Source organism: Rhipicephalus sanguineus, chromosome 2 (genome assembly GCF_013339695.2).
Source record: "Rhipicephalus sanguineus isolate Rsan-2018 chromosome 2, BIME_Rsan_1.4, whole genome shotgun sequence".
Taxonomy (NCBI): domain Eukaryota; kingdom Metazoa; phylum Arthropoda; class Arachnida; order Ixodida; family Ixodidae; genus Rhipicephalus; species Rhipicephalus sanguineus.
In genome coordinates this window covers 55464806-55489440 of record NC_051177.1, presented here as the reverse complement: position 1 = coordinate 55489440, position 24635 = coordinate 55464806, and the positions used below count along the sequence as shown (strand labels likewise).

Below are 24635 nucleotides of genomic sequence, written 5' to 3'. Positions count from 1 at the left end.
TCAAAAAAGTAATTCCAACGGCTCTAAAATGCCTTGGGGGAGAGAGAGAAACGAGGGCAAGTAAAGGCAGAGAGGTCAACCAGACGCGCGTCCGGTTTGCTACCCTGCACTGGGGGAAAGGAAGGGGAGATAAAAAGAAGAAAAAGAGAGAACGAAGAGCGGATATTCATTTGAGAATGCATATCGACCTCACAGTTTCTGACTGAGGTCTGCAGAAGACCGTTATTGAGCTTGAGATCAGTATTCTTGGCATGGTGCACTTCAACGCATTTCTATTCCAAATCATCAGTTGTTATAGTCCATGGGCGAACGGAGAGAGAGAGAGAAAGAGAGATGTTCGGAATAGATGTCCGAAGGCAAAAATAGAGACAGACAGATAATACTACAGATGACACAAACATACCATCTCGTTCTCCGACACCGGTCCGAAGCTTCTGATGAGAATGTCCGTGAGGATCTCCGTTGGGGGACCTGAAATTGTCAACAAAATTAGACGCCGACTCGCAGGCGCCACGCATCAGTTTTCCAGAGCGGAAACATTCCGAATATAAGCAAGGGTGGAGAAGGATGGTGCAAGCCAAAAGGATTTTTGAGAAACCGTAGCGGTGACCTCGAAGGAAAGTAAACAGACCCGCGAGAGCCGTTTTGCCTCCGTCGTCTGCAATAGACTGGAGATTTCGTGGAAGCCGGCACCGCATTCAAAACACGCTGACACCGGACCTTCCGAGAGTGCGTCCATCACTCATACTTAAGAAAGACCTTGCAGCGCCGTCCACTTTGACTTAATATAGGTAAATCGGGAAGATTTGTGACCTCACTGTCCTCACACGCGAAGCAGTACACAGTCAAAGTGGAAACGGCGGAATAGTTAGTGTGCTGTGCGATTGCGCAAATTGGACGTAATAGCATGCAAATTAACATATATTTGCGCAGAACGGGTTTAGCAACCTCGGGGTGGCAACCCTCATGGCCAAATGTTCTAACGGTCCACAGCAACATTAGACATTACCGACGTACCAAAGTGGTATTTGAGTTACGGGCACTTCGACCAACGCTTGTGCTTGCGCCATTTTTATGTGTGCATGACTGTGTCTTTTTTGCGCTGCTTCGTCAACATCATCCAAAGGTTCAAGGGTTCCTAGGCGGGCTGGTTGGTTCATTTACATTATGGCAGAGCAGCGCAACATACAATGAAACACACAGGACAACGCTGACTATCAACCGGTTTTTTATTGAAAAGTCAGACTACACATAGGCAGGACAACAATATAAAAAGGGCACACAAACGCCATCAAGTGACTCGGCCGGGCGGCAAAGCTATCAATTTCGATTAATGTTAACTGTTTGCTCAGTGCAGTGAAAAGCAGATTTCGCTGCAACCAAACTAAAGTTTAGTCTTCACCTAAAGCGACGTAACTCAGAAGGTGGCGAGCACGGCCTCCAAGATCCCTCGACGTAATGCTCAGCAGCGCCGCGCCATAGCCACCGAGCTACCATGACAGGTATTTCCTGAAGCTAATGGCCCACACCAGCCAGGCTTATCCACGAGGCCCAGTAGCACGGACCCCATTTCCGCTCGCCCCTCGTGTTTGCGAACTCTTCATCCACCCCCTCCCATGCCGCAAAACAGAAAACTTGGTTCTCGGGCCGGGCGGTGAAATCCACTCTCGTGCATCATCTTAAAAATAGGAGAGACGTCCCCGAGTGTGTGATACCCGTGCCCAGATTAATCACGAGCGCGACCTCCCCCGCGAATGCGCAGGCGCTGCAGCTGGGCTCTCGGCCAACGGGATCACCCCCGAAAGTCTGCCACGGCAATGCGGACTGTGATTCACCTCTCTACGAGGAGAACGCAGGAAGCCAGCCCTTCCTTTTCACCAAGCTTTGCCTCCTCCCGACCGAGTTCGCTTAAACATTCAAGAAACTGAACTCCGGCGGACGGAAGTTGACGCCAACCGTGGCTGTTTGCCCCCTCCACATCCACTTCCTTTTCTCAATCAGATTGACATCTTGATTGATCGACACACACACACACACACACACACACACACACACACACACACACACACACACACACACACACACACACACACACACACACACACACACACACACACACACGCACGCACGCACGCACGCACGCACGCACGCACGCACGCACGCACGCACGCACGCACGCACGCACGCACGCACGCACGCACGCACACACACACACACACACACACACACACACACACACACACACACACACACACACACACACACACACACACACACACACACACACACACACACACAAGTACGACGAAAGGTAATGCAATGGTCGTTTTCTTGTGGTGGGCACCGCTTTGATGGTACTGCCTTCTGAAGCCCTAATAAGAAAACAACAAAGATACATACATACATACATACATACATACATACATACATACATACATACATACATACATACATACATACATACATACATACATACATACATACATACATACATACATACATACATACATACATACACACACATCTCGGGCGCATCTCAGATCCCCGAACGGCGAGCGAAACCTAAAATTAACCGCAGTTTCCAGCAACAGAAGAGTTGAAAATCGCTCACGCTGTTCTCGGTGTTGGTAGAGGCAGCATTGGTTCCCCCTTGCATATCTTTATTCCCGTTGTCTCTATACGACCTGGAGGCGAGATGTTAAAAAGTGCGAGAGTGAGAACGCGAGCTAGCGGCTGCAGGTTCGGTGTGTATGCGAGCAGCCTCTCGGTCTTCTTCTTCCGCGGCTTACGAGGTGCACGCACCAGCAGTATTTCGAGGAAGCTTCCTGCCGGAGGAGGTTTTCCTGAACACCGCAGGCTACGAGACCACGAGGAGGAATGATGGATGACATGCGAATGCGGACTCGCCTGACCTCAGACGGCGGTTGGGCGGGCTCGCCTGAGTTTCTTGCTGGAATCAGTGCCGGGTGCCTGCTGCAGAGTGCGCCGCTGCCTTTTCAACAGGTTACACCGCACACTGCCGCCACGTGGCGCGCGTCCATGTTTACGGGTACGGAAAGTGTTGATATGCCCTTCGACTGCTCACTGGAATGCAAGCCGGATTCCGTCCAAATGGCGTGAAGCTTCCTCATCGAAACTTGAGAGTCCACTTTAAGGAAGCTTTGTTTGCGCCAGTTTTAATCCTAATTTATTTCATGTTTTTACCTTTCCGCGTTTATTTACTTTTGCATTGCACCTTATAGCCGATTGGTGTAGTAAATAAGGTACAACATAAGGTTTAGTTTCAGAATTGCCGTTAGGGTTCTTTGTGGGATCTGCCCCTTCCATCATATCGGCGCGGGCGGCAACACTGTCCACAACAACTACCTAAGCGAAGAAGCAATACTTGTATGTATAACATCATTGAAAAAAAGCTTTTACTCTAAATTTACGAATATTTTTTGCCGCCGACCGGGCTCGATATAGGCTATTTAAAGCAGTGGTCTCAGACTCGGCTCAACTATCGGGCCGCAGTGACGACATTTAGCCCTGCTAGGGCCGGGACAAGTGAAGAAGGTAGAAGCAGGGGAGGGGGGGGGGGGTGTAGTTTTTACAAAACGTCAGCTAACGTTTCCATTTTAAAGGCGGCGTTCCCCATATCTCATATACGGATGATTTCTGAAGAGGATTTGACGTCAGAATTCCAACAACACAACGATACCCATCTCTAGAATGACTAAAGTCTGAACGCCGATTCTGAAATAGAGAGCTTTCGCTTCACGGTTATGTTTCAACACATAGTGACCGCATGGGGTGTCTCACGAAAAACATGCTTAAGACCATTCATATCTGTGTAGCTCATGAATACACTTATTAAGAAGATAAGAAAGTATGGGACGAAGATAGTCGCGGGCCGTCGGCCGCTAACGAAAGGTCCGCGGGCCACGTGTTTGAGACCCTTGATATAAAGAATCGTTTGCACTCTTATAAACATAAGAAGGCACTGCACGCTCTGTGTACAGTCGCGGAGATTACATTTCTATAGACCAGAACACAGATAATTCCATGCGCATCGCCATATTTGCATCGCGCGTCGCGCCATCTATCGCACACGCGACGAAACAACATGCGCGGGCTGCCACGCCAGCAGATGCTACACAGAGCAAACGTGAAACTCCCGAAACTCAGCCCGTCGGAGAGCGTGTTTCGCGTCTTTTCTAGCCTGGACATTTTCGCTGATTTTATTGGAACATTAAGAACATCTTGCTCATGCAAGTCCACAATGTATTCATTACGTGCTGAGTGGGCTGCGGAAGCAACCTCGTTAGATACGTACGCTGTTACATTTGTAAAAAAACGTTCTCGCTGTAGTACGCGTGAATCGTAATTGCAGTGCAGCTCGCGAAAGAGTGAAACGATGTTTCGTTGAGTCATATTACAAGTTGTTCACAAAGTTTTGTGAAAGCTGATCATTTCAGCATGCATCGCGTAATAATTAGAGTACGCTTTACGGGTAGTTTCGCGGAACGTAATTTTTGTTTCACGAGCGCTCTTACAATAATGCGTCTTGTTCACAAAAGCGTGCTATCAGAGAGTATAACCTGCAGTATCGTTCAGCGATCCCTCTTGGAAGCTACCTGCGCGATTTTATTCTTGTAACGATGGTCCTTTATAAGCGAAACTGTGCTACTCTTAGTTAAGCCGGTTAGCTACGCCTGCGACGTAAAGGACACTGGCGCGAGTACTGTTTACTTACGTGCCAATATATGTATTATGTGCAGCTGGATGCCTCGTGTCCAAATAAATTTGGGGACATCAAACACTGCAATGAAAGCACGAAATTCTGACCAGCTGTTGAGGAGCACCGTGCCATTTATTACCTTTTGAAGACGAAATCTCGAAGGCGTGGATGCCATCAAAAGCACTAAGGCTTAATACTACGTTGAAAGTGGCAAAGCATGCTGATTGCTTGTGCTTGAAAGCACTACCTTGCACTACACTTTCGTCAAAGGAAACGCTCAAAGGTATGAAGTGCACCCCCACACAAAGCTCGCCCCTGCCTTCAACCCAGCTGTGTGTCACGCAAATTAGGTTCGCAAAATGAAATAGGTGGGCATCACACTGCATAATACACGCAGTTAGTGTACTTGCGCATTTTCACTCGGCTCCTATAGTTTTTTTGCTTTAATCACAGTTATCCACTCGCGGCGAAGCTGAAAACACCGCACCGGCACTATTTCCGTGGCGCATCGTAATCGTCGCAGACAACGCTAATATCGTCTTGTTGCGCTGCTTGTTTTGGCATCCAAAGACGACGCAGTAGTGCCCAGACGAGCTCTTACACGCTGAAGCGGCGTGAACGGGTACTTTTTCGCACTTTAACGCCTCAGAACTGCAGCTTGCCCTGTTTACTTGGTGCAGCCCGCGCGCGCCTTAGCAGCCCGGTCAGCCCGGCGTCTGGGTGCGAGAGTATCCGCTCGGCTCGCCGGCAGCCTGTGTGTGAGACAGGCGTGCTCTGGTGTATAGGAAAGCTGAGACCTGACTGGCACGTCTCTTCCAACCAGCTCTATATATATGTATATACCTATGCAAGCTTGAAATAAAGGATTATTCGTTTTGTAATGATGAGGCATATGTTATAGAGAATCGGCTAATTTGATTTGCAGCACGTAGGTCGCAAGAACAAATAACTATTTCAAACCTGCTGTATTTCTTGACAGATTGGCCAGCTTGACATCGTAGGAAATGCAGTTATTCGGCCTTAACATCTACACGGAGGGTAGCACCGCAGAGAGCGTTTCCAAAATTACTAGAAACTTCGGGCTTTTCCGTACTACGAATGCTAGATAAAATTAAGTTTTTCTTTTTCAATTTACAAGAAGGTAGCGCTTACTAAATTTGAGCTGCGAGAATCCTGATTCGGGTTATTCATGTAAAAGACAAATTTTTAGCCCTTTGTGACAGCACCTGAATATGGTGCCTATGAATATTCTGAGCGTAGAATCTACATTTGCTTTTGGGCAGTGCATGACGAGAAGCGACGCCACAAATATTTTGAGTACATACGTGCACTAATAGTCAAAAGAGCATCGGGCTGTCAGGAACAACGAACCCCAAATATGACACTTACGTATAATTAAAAAGAAATCGTAAGAGCTAAGGAATAGTTGCTTGCTGGGCTAGTTGGTTGATTGCAACACATGTAACAGCATGCAAAGCTGGAAAGGACGACGGCACTCTGTCTTTACACTCTGTCTCTGTCGTCGTCCTTTCCAGTTTCGCGCGCTGTTACATGCATGTGTGTCATGAACGCTAAGTTTTAAGATTGTCCCATTGCTGTCATTCAAAGACGGCCATAATGTCTGACTATGCAACGAGTCCTTTGGCGGAATGCTCCGCCGTCCGAAGACGTTGGTCCTGCAAAGTGGTCTTTAAATGATCTGCGTATTGCGGCGTCTGCCTGTTTGATGCATTCTTTTTATGTGTCCTCATTAGATTTGTTGAACAAGGAACAGACTCTGGTTAACTTACTCGCCTTCTCAGCAGCCTATTTTAATATGACTGCTAAATACACGGATTGTCTGTAATTACACCCACATTTTACTTCTTTTCTTTCTCATTTTCCCCCTTTTAGCGCCAGGCACACAAGCAGACATAATTAATCTACCGGCTTCTACGCATATCCTTTTATTTGTTGAACACTTCAAGCCAATCCGTAGAGTATTAGAAAAAAAATTCTTATTTATTTATTCAAAAAAATGCTCAAGGGGAAATGACAGCGGCGTGGTTACAGAAAATTTTGCATAAGTAGATAACGCAATGCGAAATAAAATATGAACGCGCGCTATGAGAAATCAGACTAGAAAGGATCAACGACGCATAAGCACCCATTATTACATCTCACCAAAGCAATATGCTTATCACAAAATGTTAGGCAGTACTTTAATGAACAAGTCGCGATGTACAATGCTGATAAGGAATGTGGGTAGGGATGTGGGTAAGCATGCAGGTAGGCGAGGAACGTGGCAGATAAGAACTTGGGAAGAAGTTCTTAAGTGTTACAACACAAAATGTGAAAGGAGGACGTGAAGTGTGGGTGAGGATTGTGATCAGCACGGGTATGACAAAGCTACCCGGAAGCCCTGAACACATTCAAGCAATTAAGATTCCTTTTGTCTTTGTCAGACTGTTGTAAGGGGGGGTGGACGTGAAAGAATAGCGTTAGAGATATCACTAGCAGGATCGACAGTGAATGAGGGTCACAATGTAAGCTGATTCTTTTTGGCTTATCAGCTGGCTCAACGAGAAACGATGGCGCAGATAGCGACCAGCTCCGCCGCACCGGGACCGGAGTGTTTCAAAGAGACCGCGCGTGTGTGAGTCGGCACGGAAACAAATTGGGAGGAGCCGGTTGTAGACAACCAGCAAAGACAACAGAGACGGCTGAGAATGTCGCCGGGCGTGCGGGACGAATTTAGCCTCTCCCTGTCTTTTTCGACACGGCAATTTAGTCGCTTTGTGGGCCAAGGGGGCTTAAATAAAGGAACCGGCCCTGGCTCGCAGCTACTTGTTGAGCCCATGCAATCGTACAACGCGGGCGTTTAGAGAGGAGATCTCACCCAGACAGGTTTGTGGGCCGCCCAAGCGGGGCTGGTAGGCAAATCAGCGAGTACACAAAAAAAAAACTCGCACACACAGAAAGAACGGGGAACGATCAATTGTGGCTTTCTAGTTCACTGATCGCTCATCACGCCTCACCGGGAAAATTTAGCACGGCGGGATGACGATAGTTGGTTACTATGCACGAATCACGTCACCTTTCTTTCTGCCTGTAACAATGTCCTTAGAAACTCGGTGCAGAGCGCAGTAAAGCTAAGGCCCGTGTCAGCCAATCAGTAACGAGAGTCAGCGTTTAGTCATTCATATTGCCAATATTCTCTTTATGCGATTGCAACTAATAAATAAATCTAGCCGCTCTGAGCCGCTCTGATCTTGTTTTCCTCACTACGAGCCATGTGCTTATTACTATAATTATTCGAAGAATAAAGCACACCTCCCCTGTTGCCCGCCACTGATTCTTCCGGGCGGTCCCCATTCACTCGATGTCGAGCGGAGAGCGATCAGCTACGCATGATCAAGGCGCAACTCTTGTTCTCAGCTTCGGTTGGCTGGACGCAACACCTAGATTACTCAGCTCAGGTCTGATGTTTTGGTAAGGTCGCTTATAGACGCCGAAGTCTCTGCCGTATGTACGCGACCCCTGGAAAAAGTTCCTTTTACACTCCAGTTCCTCAGCGGTGGCAGAGTGCATCCACCGTGTAAAGCGCCATCCGTAGAGCACCCACCCTCAGGGGGTCCATTGCATGCGGGGGCGTAGAGCGCTGGGTGTCCACAGCGCTGGCTGCTAGACACGGCGCCCATGGCACCGGATTCAGAGCGTGACTTGGAGGCCATGGCGACAGCGGTCACGTCGCGCGCGGGCTACGCGCCACTGGGCCCCGAAAAACAACGCCGCGAAAGCTCGCACCGCCGAACGCGGCGCGCGGATTTCTCTTGTTTTAACGCGGCATCGCGGCCGCCAAGCATATGCGTGATGACCGCCAACTTGATGTGTCTTTCTTATTTGTTACTTTTTGTGTTTTTTTTCCGCCTTCGTGACAACGATAAAAAAGCAAAACGACGACAAAGCGAGACACACACACACAGAGAGAGAGAGAGAGAGCAGCGAAATGAAAGCTTCGAAAAGTGTAATAAGCTTTGCGAAAACAGCTGGTTAGGTAAAGGTTGGTAATGATGCATTTTGAATGGAGACTTTACGTTCCTTTGCCCTTGTCGTTGTATTTCGAAAGACGTGTACAACGGTAGCGCTGCTGGAACGATGTTTATCCTTTATCATTTCGAGCTATACATGATAGTCTGCGATGGACGTCAGCGGTGCTACTTGGCGGCCTGTAAAGATCAGCTGCATTAAAACACGTGGCGCGTGATTGCACGCTTTTCTTTTTGTACAAAGTGTTAAATAGAAACAAAACCTACGATTATGACTACCGCTTTGGAGCTCTTTGGTCAGAGTGCGCCTTTGAACATCGCATATAATTAAAACCTATAACTGCGCGACGGGCGTGCCCGAGTTACTGTTGCAATGTGTCGTGCGGTATAGGCGCGCCCTAGTCGCTATACTAATCTTCGGATCACAGGTGGCATAAACGGGTAAATGTGATGGTATGCCATTCAGGCCGTGGGGCAATGTGGATTTCACGCGTTCTCATCATCAAGCAGTCGGTGGCTTTCAATCTTGCATCGCAAAGCCAACGAAAATGGAGCGCTCCACTCCGACCAGTGACCAAGACCGGTCCCTATACAGACTACTTCACCAAGCGCAGGAACAATACACACGGCTCAATCATCGCCTGCTTTAATCTTCTGCGAAGCCGAAAAACCTCATGGCGAACGCTTCCTGTTGAGATGACTGTTGTACTTAGCACATTAGGTGGCGAAACGTCCTATCCGTTTTAAGGTGCACAAGTCAACCTCGGGCAGTCGGTGTCACTATAGCTCGCACTGAATGCCACCTCTGCCAATAAAACGCAGTTGCACTGAGATTGCGCGTACCATGGGAATGCGCTAAATGCGCTAAAGTGCCGTTTATTAAGAGCTTATTTTTCTCGAAGTTACGACAGACACCTGTGATTTCGTAAGATGGCTTGATTTTTCTCAACGAGAGAAGCGGGGCCCTGTTACTGCTAGCCTAAAAACGCACGCTCACCGCGCTCGGATACGGACCTCCGAATCCTGGTCTGAACTGGCGGTTGTAGTTCTTCTCCGAGAGCAGGCTATCCAGGAGGCTGCTGGTGTTGGCCATGATGCCTCGAGCTGCACGGCTGCCTTCGGCCTGCCTGTGAGGAAGAGCGAAGGGTAAACAGGTACCCATGCTAGGCCATATTAAAGCACTGGTCAAATTTAGCGCGAGGAGCGAATGCTCGCCTTGCGCCAAATGGGCGCAGAGATTCACGTCGTATGGCTAAGCATTCAGTCCAGCTATACAGCTTCGTTCACCTAGCACCGGTCGTGCGACCATTTGCGACTGGCGGCCAAAAATCGACTCAAGGCGACCGATGTTCACACCCGCGTGCGTCTTATACCCATCGCCACACATAATTCACGTCTGCTCGCGTATGGCTGGCATTGCCATTACCTCGTAAAATAAGCTGGCGTCCTATGCCTGCTCATCTGATTGGTCCAGACGTTTGTGACTGCGGTCGCGCGATTGAGAAATCGAGCAGAGAGCGACTGCGCCAAAGCAGTCGCGTTGTGACCGAAGCGGCCATTTGCGACCAGTCGCAAAGCGACTAACTAGGTCGCGCGACCGGTGCTTGTCGAAGATGCAAATGAGCCTCAACTGGTATCAAGAAGTTGGCTTGTTGTTCTCACATATTCAAGAACTTTTATTTATCTCGTGAATAACCATCTCGGTGATTGTTCTGGCTGCAGTGAAGCAACATATAAAAGTAAAGGCGAGAGTGGGCGTAGGGCGTGGCGATGTGCGGTGTGCAGAGCGCCAAAACCTAAACCGGCGATGGATACCGACATTTCAGTCGTCTTGGCAGAGATAACTCGCAAATTAGACATGCTTACCAACTTGCCACAGCAGGTTGAAAAAGTGAAGGCTTCAATCCAGCTAATGTCTCAAAAATACGATGACATACTGAGTCGTCAAGTTGCCCAGGAAAAAGAATTAACCAGCTTGAAGAAAGAAGTCTGTAAGCTCGAAGAAAATGCAAACCCAAGCGATATTCAGCAACTCAAGGCATCTGTAAACGATCTTGAATGGCGCAGCAGGAAGCTTAACGTTGAATTGCATGGAATACCAGTAACTGATAACGAAAATCTCATCACAAAGCTAAATGAAGTAGCAAAATCGGCGAGCTTGTCAGAGCTGACCGCTACTGATGTCGAGGCGGTACACAGGTTGCCTTCGCGACAAGGCAAAGTACCTGGAATCATTGTCCGATTTTCACACCTCTCTCTGCGAGACAGATGGATCGAAAAACGCAAAGTTTTACGAAACATGCGCTCTGACGTTTCAGTCTGTGAAAACATGACCGTACAGAACCGGAAACTGCTGCGTGACGTGAGAGAATGGGCAAATGCAAATGATTATCGTTTCGCGTGGCATGCGAACGGGAAAGTTCTTGTTCGAAAGCAAGAAATTGAATCTGCGATTGTCATCCGCTGCACGACTGACCTTGATAAACTCTCCAGCACTTGAATTTTGATAGCCAACTTATTTTCTAACCTGTGTTGTTTTTCATGGACCGAGTAAATTTCTCTGACTTAGATACTATCATGCGAAGCCACGGTTCGAATTGCTACAGTTGCATACATTTTAACCTTAGATCTGCTAGAAACAAGAGAGATGAACTTGACTGCTTTTTTGGCGAAACAGACTGTCGATTTGGTTTGTGATGTTTTCGGAAACATGGTTTGCTTCAGAAGATGATGTGTATAGTTTCTCCGGTTACAAATCCTTTTACATGAACCACCGTGATAGACGTGGGGGAGGTGTTTCAATGCTGGTTTCAAATTCATTTACCTCTGAGCTTCTTTCTGAATTCTGTTGTACTAATCAGCACTATGACGCTGTCGTAGCAAACACAAAAGATTATATTGCTAAATGTAGCAATATAATCTTTTGTGTTTGCTACCGGCCTCCACCGGGAAATTATTTGCTATTTTTATCGTATTTAGATTCTCTGTTAGAATTTGTTAACAATACTAATTACCAAATAGTTCTTGGAGGTGACCTAAACATAAATATGATTACCCAGAATAAGATGAAATTAGAGTTAGAATCTCTCCTAAATATACATCTCTGTCAAAATGTTATAACATCGCCTACGCGAGTTACGGCAACATGTGAAACTGCATTAGACTTGTTCTTGACTAACTTTGATGTGTCTACTGTAAAACCTGGTGTTTTAGTACACGCAATTAGTGACCACTTACCTGTGTTTATATTCATTGCTACCGCAGTTGAAAAACAAAAACAAGTACATCAAGCGTTCTCTTATCGGCTCATAAATACTAACACCTTGAATGCATTCCGAGAACGTCTTGCTAGTGCCACATGGGATGATGTGTATAGAGAAAAAAATGCAGATGCGGCTTATGACAAGTTTGTGCAATTATTTATGGAAATATACTACGCATGTTTCCCGGTAAAAACTTTAAAGCAAACAAAGAAATGTCGCAAACCGTGGATAGATAAGCACCTGCTTAAGCTTATAAATAAGAGAGACAGGTTGTACGGCTCATTTATGGAAACTAAATCACCGGAAGCATTAAAAGCATTTAAAGAATATAGGAACTACGTCACAAAACAAATAAGGGTTGCTAAGAAGCACTATTACTTTAATATCTTCAACTCATCTGCAGGACGCCCTGATAAAATTTGGAGGATACTTGCTTCAATAACTGGGACTGCGCTTGAAAAAACTACCACAGTCATAAAAGACGGCAATGAATTAAAAGGGGTTGACCTTGCTAATGCTTTTAACGATTTTTTTTGTCCCTTGGTCAGGCATGTGATGGTATCGACCTTTCGTACATGAATTCACCTAATAAGCAGTCATTATTCCTAAGGGGTGTTACAACGCAAGAAGTTATTTCTTCATTCTTGTCGCTATGTAACAGCAGAGCCACTGATGCATTTGGTATTCAAACAGCGCCAGTAAAATTCGTCATAGACATAATTGCATCTTGCCTAGAGTACATTTTTAATCTGTGTTTGTCAACAGGCGTTTTCCCTCGTAGCATGCAGACGGCAAAGGTGACAGTAATATTCAAAAAAGGCGACAAGAATGATCTTTCAAATTACCGCCCTGTATCAGTGTTGCCTGTTTTTTCGAAAGGTTTAGAGAAAGTGATTTTAGCGCGGTTTTGTTCGTTTACTGACCACTTTGGTATCATAAGTCCTGCACAGTTCGGTATTCGTAAAAACAGGTCAACTGAATTAGCCCTAATGACCCAAACGGAGTTTATATTGCAAAAATTTGAGGAAAAGAAAATGGTGCTTGGAATTTTTCTCCATTTTTCCAAGGCCTTTGACCTTATCAGTCATGATGTTTTGCTTAAAAAACGTGATCGCTACGGTATTCGCGGCGTAGCTCATTCTCTTATTACGTCCTACCTTCAGCACAGATCACAGTTCGTAGCTATAGCCTGGGATCAATCGGAGTTGAAATCTGTAAGAACAGGCGTCCCACAGGGGAGCATATTGGGTCCGTATCTCTTCATATTGTACATCAATGACATAGTCAATGTTGATCCATCTGCTAAGTGCGTAATTTACGCAGACGATACAAGTCTGTTTTAAATGCGAAGCATTTCCTAGCGAACTTCTGCGACTTTGAGCGTATCTATCTATCTATCTATCTATCTATCTATCTATCTATCTATCTATCTATCTATCTATCTATCTATCTATCTATCTATCTATCTATCTATCTATCTATCTATCTATCTATCTATCTATCTATCTATCTATCTATCTATCTATCTATCTATCTATCTATCTATCTATCTATCTATCTATCTATCTATCTATCTATCTATCTATCTATCTATCTATCTATCTATCTATCTATCTATCTATCTAGCCGCCTACGACTTTGTGCTCTCCTGGCCGTTTCGTTAATCGGATGTATACCAAAATTGGTGTGTCATAACATGGCCTTATTACGAACATAAATGGCAGGTCATATCATGAAAATCATGACACGCTTGTCATTCACAGGATGATTTACATTCCACAGCCTTTGGGCTCCCTGGCCGTTCCGTTAATCGCATGTGTACCAAAATTGGTGTGTCATAACATGGCCTTATCACGAACATAAATGACAGGTCATATCATGAAAATCATGACACGCATGTCATGAACAGCATAATTTACCTTCCACGGCCTTTGGGCTCTTGCGGCCGTTCCGTTAATGTCATGTATACCAACATTGGTACGGCGTGACAAGAGTTCATGACGAACATAATGACAGGTCCTAACATGCAAATCGTGACGCGCATGTCATGTGCAGCATGATTTACATGACATGGTCTCGGGGTGCTCGCGGCAGTTTAAATGAAGGGATACATACGAAAACTGGTATGACGAGACATTTCTGTATGACGAACATAACTGACACGTGGTAACATGAAAATCATGATATGCATGTCATGTATGACATGATTTACATGCCACGCTCATGGCGCACTCGCGGCCGTTTCGCTAGAATGATATACACCAAAACTGGTACTGTGCGATGTGACTTTATGAAGAACATGAATAACAGGTGGTAGCATGAAAACCATGACATCCATGACATGTATGTCATGATTTACATGCCGCGCTCATGGTGCATTCGCGTCCGTTTCGCTTGCGTGATATACACCAAAATTGGTGTTACGCGACACGACAGTATGACGAACGTAAGTGAGACGTGGTAGCATGAAAATCATGACATGCAAGTCATGTACGACCTGATTTACATGCCACGCTCATGATGCGCTAGCGGCAGTTTCAGTAGATTGATATACACCAAAATTGGTATTGCGCGATGTGACTGTATGAAGAACACGAATGACAGTTGGTAAGATGAAAACCATGACATGCATGTCATGTATGTCATGACTTAATTGCCACGCTCATGATGCATTCGCGGCCGCTTCGCTAGCTCGATGTACACCAAAATTGGTATTGCGGGAAGCGACTGTATGACGAAGGTAAATGAGACGTGGTAACATGAAAATCATGACATGCATGACATGCACGACATGATTTACATGTCATGCTCATGACGCACTCGTGCCGTTTCGCTTGCTTGACATACACCAAAATTGGTATTGCGCGACGCGACTGCATGACGAACGTAAATGAGAGGTGGTAACATGGAAATCATGACATGCAGGTTATGTATGTCATGATTTACATTCCGCGCTCATTGTGCATTCCCGGTCGTTTCGCTAGCTTGGTATACACCAAAATTGGTGTATGACGAACGTAAATGAAAGGTGGTAACATGATAATCATGACATGCATGAAATATACGACATGATTTACATGCCATGCTCATGGCGCACTCGTGGCCGTTTCGCTAGATTGATATGCACCAAAATTGGTATTGCGCGATGTGACTGTATGAAGAACATGAATAACAGGTGATAACATGAAAACTATGACATGCATGCCATGTATGTCATGACTTACATGCCACGCTCATGGTGCATTCGCGGCCGTTTCGATAGCTTGATATACACCAAAACTGGTACTGCGCGATGAGACTGTATGATGAACATTAGTGACAGGTGGTAACATGAAAAACCCTAATATTCATGTCATGTATGGCATGATTTACATGCTCTACTCATGGTGTACACTAGATTGTGCATGCATGCGTGCATGGCAAACATGCGATATATGGTGGACTAGATGCCATGGCATGAATGATTTCATTTGGCTCAAAGACAAACAAGGCGATGTATGCAGCTCTTTGCTGGCTGCTTCGCGTTACATCGATTCCCACAGTGCGTGGGATCTGCCGAATTTTTTTGATGGTGACTTAGGTTCTGAAATGTCAAATCGAGCCAATAAGACGCTTGCAAGTATACAAAAGTGGGCGACAAGTAATTGTCTTAAGATTAATGTAGAATAAACAAAGGCAGTGATGTTTCATTCACGTAACAAACAATTTCAACTAACCCCCATTAAATTAAATAATACTGAAATAGAAATACTATCGTCTTTCAAATCGCTTGGCGTATATTTCTCTGAAACTATGTCGTGGGATTGCCAAGTGAATCACTTAGTTAGTAAATTATCTGAGCAATAGGTGCTAGAGCAATAGGTGCTAAGCGTCGACATTGTAACTATCGTCCTACATCCATTAATATGATGTTATATCATTCAATGTTTCTTTCCCTAGCCTGGGGGACGACTTCAGCTGAGAACATTCACAAGCTGATGGTATTACAAAAAAGAGCAATACGCCTTGTCTCCAGGGCGCCAGATCTTTGGCATACTGCTCCTTTGTTTACAAAGCTTAGAACTATAAAAATTGAATCTTTGTACACATATAGGCTTTGCCGCATGTATAGAATGGAAAAAATTAAGAATGATAACGCTTTATCAAAATTGGCATCCTTACAGCAACATAATTCTTTTTTATAAATTTCGTCATTTAGAACATTGGATCGTTAACATAAACAGAACTAAATACGGTGACCAAATGCTACAGTTTTGTTTACCTACTGTTCTAAATCAATTACACAAAGAAAATAGTCTCAGTGTATCAACTCTGTCGTTAAAAACGCTACGCGACATATTTATGTGATTGCTTGTGCTTCCATGGGTTCATTTGTTTGTCTTTTTCTATGTCTTTAGCACTTCGCCTAATTTCTTCCCCTTGTTTTCATATGTTTCCACAATAACCTTGTTTATTTATTCCGACCGCGGATGTTTACTGGTTTTCTGTTTTAGTTAGTCCATTCATTATGTATATCGTGTGTTTGACCGCTGTGAAGCCGCCCAGTGTATGAGGTGGCCAGGTTCCCCTCAAGCTGCTCAATGCAGCTTTTTTGCCTGGTCATCCTCGCAACCTTGTTGTGAATAAACAATTCAATTCAAACAGTTGCCTGATTGATTGATTGATTGATTGATTGATTGATTGATTGATTGATTGATTGATTGATTGAGTGAGTGAGTGAGTGCGGAGTGAGTGCGTGAGTGAGTGAGCGAGTGAGTGAGTGAGTGAGTGAGTGAGTGAGCGACTAACTAACTAACTAACTAACTAACTAACTAACTAACTAACTAACTAACTAACTAACTAACTAACTAACTAACTAACTAACTAACTAACTAACTAACTAACTAACTAACTAACTAACTAACTAACTAACTAACTAACTAACTAACTAACTAACTAACTAACTAACTAACTAACTAACTAACCAACTAACTAACTAACTAACTAATTAACTAACTAACTAACTAACTAACTAACTAACTTATGTCGACTTTGAGTTTTCTCATTGCTATGTACACTTAAACGAGTACACGTTTCGTGGGATACTGGAATGCACAAATCATTCCGAAGGAGCTGTTCGCATGTGTCCGTTCAAAATATTCAAATGGGCCTATGTATGACCACATCGTATGGCCGCATAGAGGATCACTTTCATAAAGGTTCCATGGGAGACACACTCGAAGCGCTCTTAAAAAAATATATGGATCAAGAAAAAGCGAATAACCGACATACAGACAAAGCGAAAATTAAAAAAAATAACAGTAACTGAAAGGGCCGGTCTGTAAGTTCAACGGCTGCTATACTGACTGAAGTTCAAGGGCGTTTGGCAGGGCAGGCAGGATGCAGTAGTGGCGTACGCACAAGGGGGAATGGGCAAAAAAAAAATCTTACCAGAACACCGCGGAAGCCGCAGGCGAAACAGCGGGAAAAACAAACAATGAACAATGACGGTAAAGAGTATCTTCGACTCCTTCAAACAAACACAGCGAGAATAGCTCACTAGGTTAAAGCACTAGCAGCTGACGTTCATTACGCACCCTTTTCAAAATTTTCGCTGAGTGGAGAGAGAACTGAATGGCATAGCAAGAAAAAACCGCAAGCAGAAAACAACGACACGACGCGTGTTTCGATCGTTGACTTGAAGCACCGTAACAAAACGCATCTCTCGAATTCCTCTGAGCTTAGAAAAAACAACAACAAAACTTTGGAACAGAACGTCCAACGTTTTTCCGAGAAGACGACACGGATTGCCATGATTGGGACCCATGCAGGCCGCCAGAGTCCCTAATGGCCCAATGAGGGCCTGGTACCTACATCCAACGAGCGCGCAGCGAAGGATTACGCCGGACAGGGATAATCCCTAGCTACATCGCGGCTCTTGGTCGGTCAAGCCTTAGTTTGAGGCAGCGACGGCTCAAGGGATTTTAAGCCGCTAGTTCGGCCGTGGTGAGTTCGCGAGAGCCGTTTTGGAGTCTTAAATGAGGCCGATGCGTAGCTTGACCGACGCGCACTGGCTCATGCGCTCTCTGCTTCGGCTGCGGGACGAGACATGACTTGAGTTTACGCCGAGCCGAGGAGAGGCCGCTGGCGTATTTTTCTTGTAGAAGCGGTGGACACATGAGGATTCTTCGTCGCTTCAACTGTTCACGGAAGAACATGATGTAAGTATATTCGCGTGGTAACCTTGACGCACAATAATGCCAATATACCAACTGATGAATATCCCCAATGAGAAAAAAACGCATAAAAATAAGTTTTGCTAGAGCTGTTTTTCATATTTTTCGCTAGACTAACTGTGTTCGTCATAAGATGGCATCGTCATCAACTAGGTAGAAACGATAGCCTTTTATTTTTGTAGAAATGCTACGTTGGACACGAAGAGAGTAAAAGACAAGCAGTAAAAGATGGAGTGTTGGAAAACTTGCGTATCTCAAATTTTCTGAAAGAAAGTCCATTGTACCAATAAAGCCTGCGCAAATTATTGGCACAGCCAAGCTATACAAATAAACGGATCGTATCGCGTCAGAAACCAAAGCGAGTGCCTGATTTTGACTGCCAGTTATCTCGATTAATCCTGCTTGATTACTTGAGCGTCCTTTGCGTGTTACTTCTAAACGCTACGGAAATCAGTTCTCAGTGATAAGCAATGTAACCTCAGAATTTCGAACGAACGTATACGTGCAGCGCACGGGGCTCATCGCGCTTTTTCAAAACTCGTTTGTTCTTGGTTTTTAGGCGTAACGATGGAATTCAGTTTGAGCTTTAAAGGACCCCTCACCAGCCTCTGAGGATACAAAAAAAAAAAAAAAATGAGCGCAATATTCTCTCCTTTCTCGTCTTTCTGGCGCACTTCGTGACGCAGAACAGTGATTCTTGTGACGTCTCTATAGTACATACTCTCGATTGGTCCATATACGCGAAATGTCAGATGTGAACTGTCTCCTGCACTGCGTTGCCATGCAGCCGCCCATCCGTTCTTCCCTGCCTCGCATGAGTGTCGTGCGCGATCAACTGATTTCACTTCAATTTCTGTGTTTGCGACTGGGCACACGGAGATAACAGCGTGTAGACGACAATCGCGAAATCTTGATAGGGTCAACGTTTAGAGCTGACATGGTACACGTGCTTTTAAGAAATAAGTGGCGAGGAGGAGATATGGCCTGTAGGAAGGGTAGCGAAGACGAGGAGGAAACCACTCCCTCGTCTCCGGAGGTCATCCTTTACGCGGTCGCCACTTTAAGTAATGCCTACGCGAATTAATCTATGAGTTACTGACCTTTGACCTACTGACAAATATTTCGCCAGGTATGAACTCCGTAGCCGAAAAAAAAAGAGAGGATCACCTCTTTTGAAAGACCTTCGGAGGGGAGCCAGACTATTCTTTCAAACGTTCTTCATTCATAATGCAGTTCGATTAAGGCCGGAGGTCATCCTTTACGCGGTCGCCACTTTCGTTCAATGTCTGCCACGACGAACCGCGTAGGAGAGGGAGAAAGAAAAGTTACAAAAACACGGAGGCGTTAAAACAAGTGTCTAACTTTAGCTACGAACATAGAAAATTCAGATTTCGTACTGCAGGAGAAGTGGTACAAAGAAGAAAGAACGTTGAAGCACATGAACGATGCAAGGCCGAGATGAGAGAGACGAAAATGGAGCAGAAACTTCAAATGCAAATGTGACGCCACGGCGAAACACCTGGCTTCACTGACTTGAATAACCAAGTGCCAAAAAGATTCGTTCTTCAAAGGGAGAAGAAAAGAAAGAGCGAAATAAAGCAGCGGGGAGAGAAAAGAAAAACCTTGGGTGCGATGATTCATAGGGTCCCCCCGGTCCATTCTTTATTCCCTTTTCATCACGGGGAGGGCAGCTCGGCTTCTTTCGGCATCAGCTGAGCCAAGCTAGCCAGCGCTGATGTTAAGTTTGCGTGCAAAGACAAAAGTTCGGAGCCGCATAGGACTGTCTTATCTTAAGTCGCATTAAGCTTCTCGGCCGTCGTCAACATCGCCTACGCTTTGTACATTTGCTTGCCGTAATGAAAATACTCTCGCGTTCCTGTAAGGCCGTGGCACTTCCCCGTCGACGTCGATCGAGTATTTTTGATCCCCGAAGATGAAGTAGTATTCATTTCCAATGTATAGGGCAAAAAAAAACTGAAGAGAAAAAACAAACACTCGAAAGGCAGGCACTGCACCTTTAGGGTGCAGTGCCTGCCAAGAGAAACGAACGACTGCACGTTGGCCTCAGTTGCCAACACATCGGTAATATTCTATCTTTCTTGGTATCTTTGATATCTTTCTTGATATTGTCACGTTATTGTGGCTGTGAAGAAAAGCTGGGCGCAGTCGGTAAAGATGAAATGCTGCATTGGGCGAACGTGTTCCAAATAAAGGAAAGACTCAGCTAGAGTACAAACCACACTCGCTGTACAAAGATAACGGCGAGAACAGACGTCGGGCATCGACTAGTCTGCTCATCCGTGAAATGCGTCGGCTTTTATAGATGCGTTATCGAACCTTCCAGCGTTATCGCTGGTGCTCGCGTTAAATCTAGAATAAACTCGGTTACTCGTGGCCTGCGCGTAATCTTAACAGAACAGTCTCTAACAATCTCGAAGTTTCGAAACATTGCGGCGAGGCCTGCGGCGAGGCCTGCGGCGAGCGGTGGGAACACTTTTTGTGAGTGAAGCGTGATCGCATCAAAATGAAGGGAATAAGCACGCGTGGCAGTATGATTCATTGGTGCGCACTGGTCCAGTGGCAGCAGAGGGTAGCGTAATAGAAATTTACTACATAAGTTTTATAGTTGAAGTACTAACTAACTAACTAACTAACTAACTAACTAACTAACTAACTAACTAACTAGAGAGAGAGAGAGAGAGAGATGAAAAAAGGAAGGCCGGGAGGTTAACCAGATATTAGCATCTGGTTTGCTACCCAGCACTGGGGAGGTAACTAACTAACTAACTAACTAACTAACTAACTAACTAACTAACTAACTAACTAACTAACTAACTAACTAACTAACCAAACCACACATGAAAGAAAGGTTCATATACGCGTAAATGAATAAAAAATAACAAAAACTGAAAAAGTAACAAAGGCTGGCAATGAGCGCTGCATTCATGTAACTATGCCCTCCTGCTGTTCAACGCAGGCTAATTCTGGTGATAACGACCCCGTTCCAATCAGACACGAATCACAGATGGGGAGAGAAATCGCTGCACTACTTCAGTCTGAGTCGCCTTCGCTTGTTTAGACTGCTGAAGGATCACCCTTGGGCACGCGCATGCGCAGATCACGCGAGTGACTGTCTACGTTGCTGCAGTGAACACCACCCACTAGAGCGGGTATTAAATATATCAGTTTCGATAATTCGCCGAGATTTTACATATACCTCAATATTTGGCTCATCCTGCTGCAATAGCGGTAGAGGGTGTGAACTGTTTTACGAATGCGTTTCGGTGCCTCCATACTGAGACTTGCTGTTTTGTGTCCTTTAATGACTAAACGAGCAGTGGGTATACGCTAGACGCAGACGCATGAAGACGGTTGGGTTGGTGCATTCGACGTGTCATAACCTTATTATTTCACGTCGCGATATACAAAAAATGAGAAAACATTCGTTTAACAGCCCAAGATGGCTGCGCCCTTGTGTCTTACGTAAAATCGTCTGTAAGTAATCGAAGTTTTAGCTCCGGTGCCTGGCCTCTGCGGGCGTATAGCTGTGATATAATTCCACGATCGAAAAAAAGTGGCTCCGGCCCATCTTATGATGATAATTTTTAATGTGCGTTGGCGCCACTGTATCGATATTATTTTTTAACACCATTCGCTGTGACTATGGAACAGCATCGCATCGCGTCTAACGAATAACAACGGTAGCGTCGCAAATGTAGCCATGCCATTTCGAAACGTGAGGTTGACAGGCAGTCTGTTATTGTAGGAAAGATTGGGCTGCAGACCTTAACTTGGCTGGTTTTGCATGGGCTTATTTCTTTCATTCACCCCCCCCCCCCCCTAATTATACGAGCTTCGAGTAGTCACTATTAGTCATGGCATATCGGTTCGGAGTACCGCCACTTAGAAGCATTGAAGCGTGTGAACGGCTCTGACGCTATCATTCGGATTGTGTTTCACTATTTTTAGGCACAAAAATTGAGCTCCACCGCACACAGCACTATTACCACGGCCGCTACATAAAAAAAAAAAGTGTGCGTTCTATGTATCAGCCGTGCTACTACATACGTGACACCTTGCAAGCCGGCACGACGGAAAGTGAAACGGGAAAGAATAGAAAAAAAAAAAACCAACCAATCTAGAGGGTTACTGTTATAACAAATGTCATCTGGGTCAGGGACAGCGCGCGACGCCGTCCGCGTCAATTCATTTTGAGCCGAATTGCGGGTTGTGGGATCCGCGAGGCGGGACCGCGTGGAATGACAAATTTACCGCCTATGAGAGAGGGGCCAGTGTCACGCGTTGCCGGAAAGGAAACAACGATGCATCACAAAGCGCGGCGTATACGCATGGCTAACGTAACACTAATAAGAAAGGCGTCGTATGACAGGAGAAAAAAAAAAGCACACCATCTCCCGCTAAAGGGGACCATGAGGCGATACGAAGCAGCGTTTCGGCATGTCGAGCCCGCGTTTCAGAGGGGGGCGGGAAGAGGTGGAGTGGAGAGGGAAAGTGGAGAGGGGTGGAGAGGGAAAGTGGGGAGGGGAGGGAAGAGGGGAAGCGGAAAGGAGAAAGGGGGTGTGGATGGGTGAAAGGGAGAGAAGGAGTGGAGAGGGGGAATGGGAAGTGAAAAGGGGAAGGGGAGAGGAGGTGTGGGGAGAGGGTATGTGCATGCGCAGTAAGGGTGGTCACGCCGCACACCACCACCACCGGATTGAACTCCGCCATAAGATGCTTCGCATCTAAAAATTACAACCCAAGCACTCCGTACAGATGGTCAACCAACGATGAAACGCGCGGCCCCGGTGTTTATCACGACCAGGGATTTATCGAAGTGTCTTCTGTTGTAGCTTATGACTGCTCTATTACCACGTTTAAGAGGTGCATGCTTCAAACATTGCGTTTGATGACGTTAGCTCGAAGGACATTAAGAACACTTAAATGATTATATGGGTGGTGATTTTGCCCAGTTTCGGTTCCTGGATTTGGCTCTTTTAGAAAGAAGACGCCACATATGTGTTGACGAAACCTGACTTTTCCCATTTGAACTTGTGATACAACACTTGTGTACATATGAACCTATTAGACGTATATGAACGGCCATGTGATGTTCGGCTGTGCGCATTTTCATATCACGTGTTCTACTGTATTGCATTTCGTGCCCTTATTATTTTTCTTCCTACATATTTTTTCTTCTAAGCGAGAAGGAGTAGCCGGTGCCACTACAATGGCACCAACCTCTCCTATTTCATCATTTCAATAATACTAATAAAAAAACCTGAAGAGAAACAAGCGCAGGGGCCCTTCGAGGTATCGTGTGCTAGCATTGCTTCTTCATCATAGTTTCTGCGCACTCGCGAATGGCCACATTCTGCCACGTCCTAGCAATATACAGCTTTGCGGTAAAAACAGTGCAGCGAATACGTAGGTGCTGTTTTGTTTTCTGGACCTACGTGATAATCGGCCAATCGGGTGGTAATGATTGCGCGACAGTCGACGCAATGGGCGTTTGTTAAAGGTAGGTTCCGACATAATCTTCTTTAAGTAAAAAAGTTTCACCTTCATTGATCACTTTTTAAATATAAAGCATATAAAGCTCATGGGCGGTAAAACAACACGCGGTAAAGTTTTTTTGGCAATGAAGCGAACACTACAGAGCCAAATCGCGCGTATCCCACCGCCAATGAATGTAGTTCCACAACTGCGTCCATGTTTTTCACGGGAGACATAAAAACTACTACTTTATTTTCTACATGCAGTTCTTTGAGACGGGACGCAGCACACACCAGTCAGATATTTCTATTTATTGCGTTGTCACTGAGAGAGTCCCGCCGTTTACGTGTACGTCAAACGCCAAGCGGCATCTGTGACGGTATGTAACGCTGATTGCGCGTAGCTATCACTTTCCGTAGCGGTACGAGACGTGCTCCAAACCGGACTACTTCGCGTAGGAGTGCATGTAAAGATGCTCCGCCCCCGTAGCTTCCCCTTTATTGTCAAGAGAAGTTCTCCTAGGCCCGCACCCCGCCGTCGCCGTCGAAGCTCCCTGCAACATAGATGCGGCGCCGGCCCAAGTAGACAATGAAACGCCGCGCACGGCGGGGAAAAAAAACGAAAAAAAAAACAAGTCGCGCGCAGCATTCGGCGCGCGTTGCGCAAAAAATATGGCGCGCGGCGCAATAAACAGTTTCAAGACGTATGTACGTAGTCGTTTGCGTCCCATTTCTAAGGAGCTTCGCTCATCGGTTGTATTCGTACACGGTGTAAGATATATACTCTCTCTCTCTCTCTCTCTATATATATATATATATATATATCTTACACCGTGTTGTTGGCTGAAATCGTACCCACTATAGTTGGCGAATGGTAGATTTGTCGTATGAAATCAATCGAATTAGATTGCAATTGA

General features: G+C 45.5%; 1 protein-coding gene across 1 annotated transcript in view; it reads right to left on the bottom strand.

Annotated features, from left to right (window-relative positions):
- LOC119382983 (gamma-aminobutyric acid receptor subunit alpha-6) overlaps positions 1-24635 on the bottom strand; it is a 53540-nt gene that overhangs the window by 16037 nt on the left and 12868 nt on the right. Inside the window, exons 2-3 of the mRNA XM_037650929.2 lie at positions 9763-9875; positions 404-471 (exon numbers count right to left, since the gene is read on the bottom strand). Of these exons, the coding sequence (XP_037506857.1) occupies positions 404-471; positions 9763-9875 (181 nt within the window). The remainder of the gene's footprint in view (positions 1-403; positions 472-9762; positions 9876-24635) is intronic.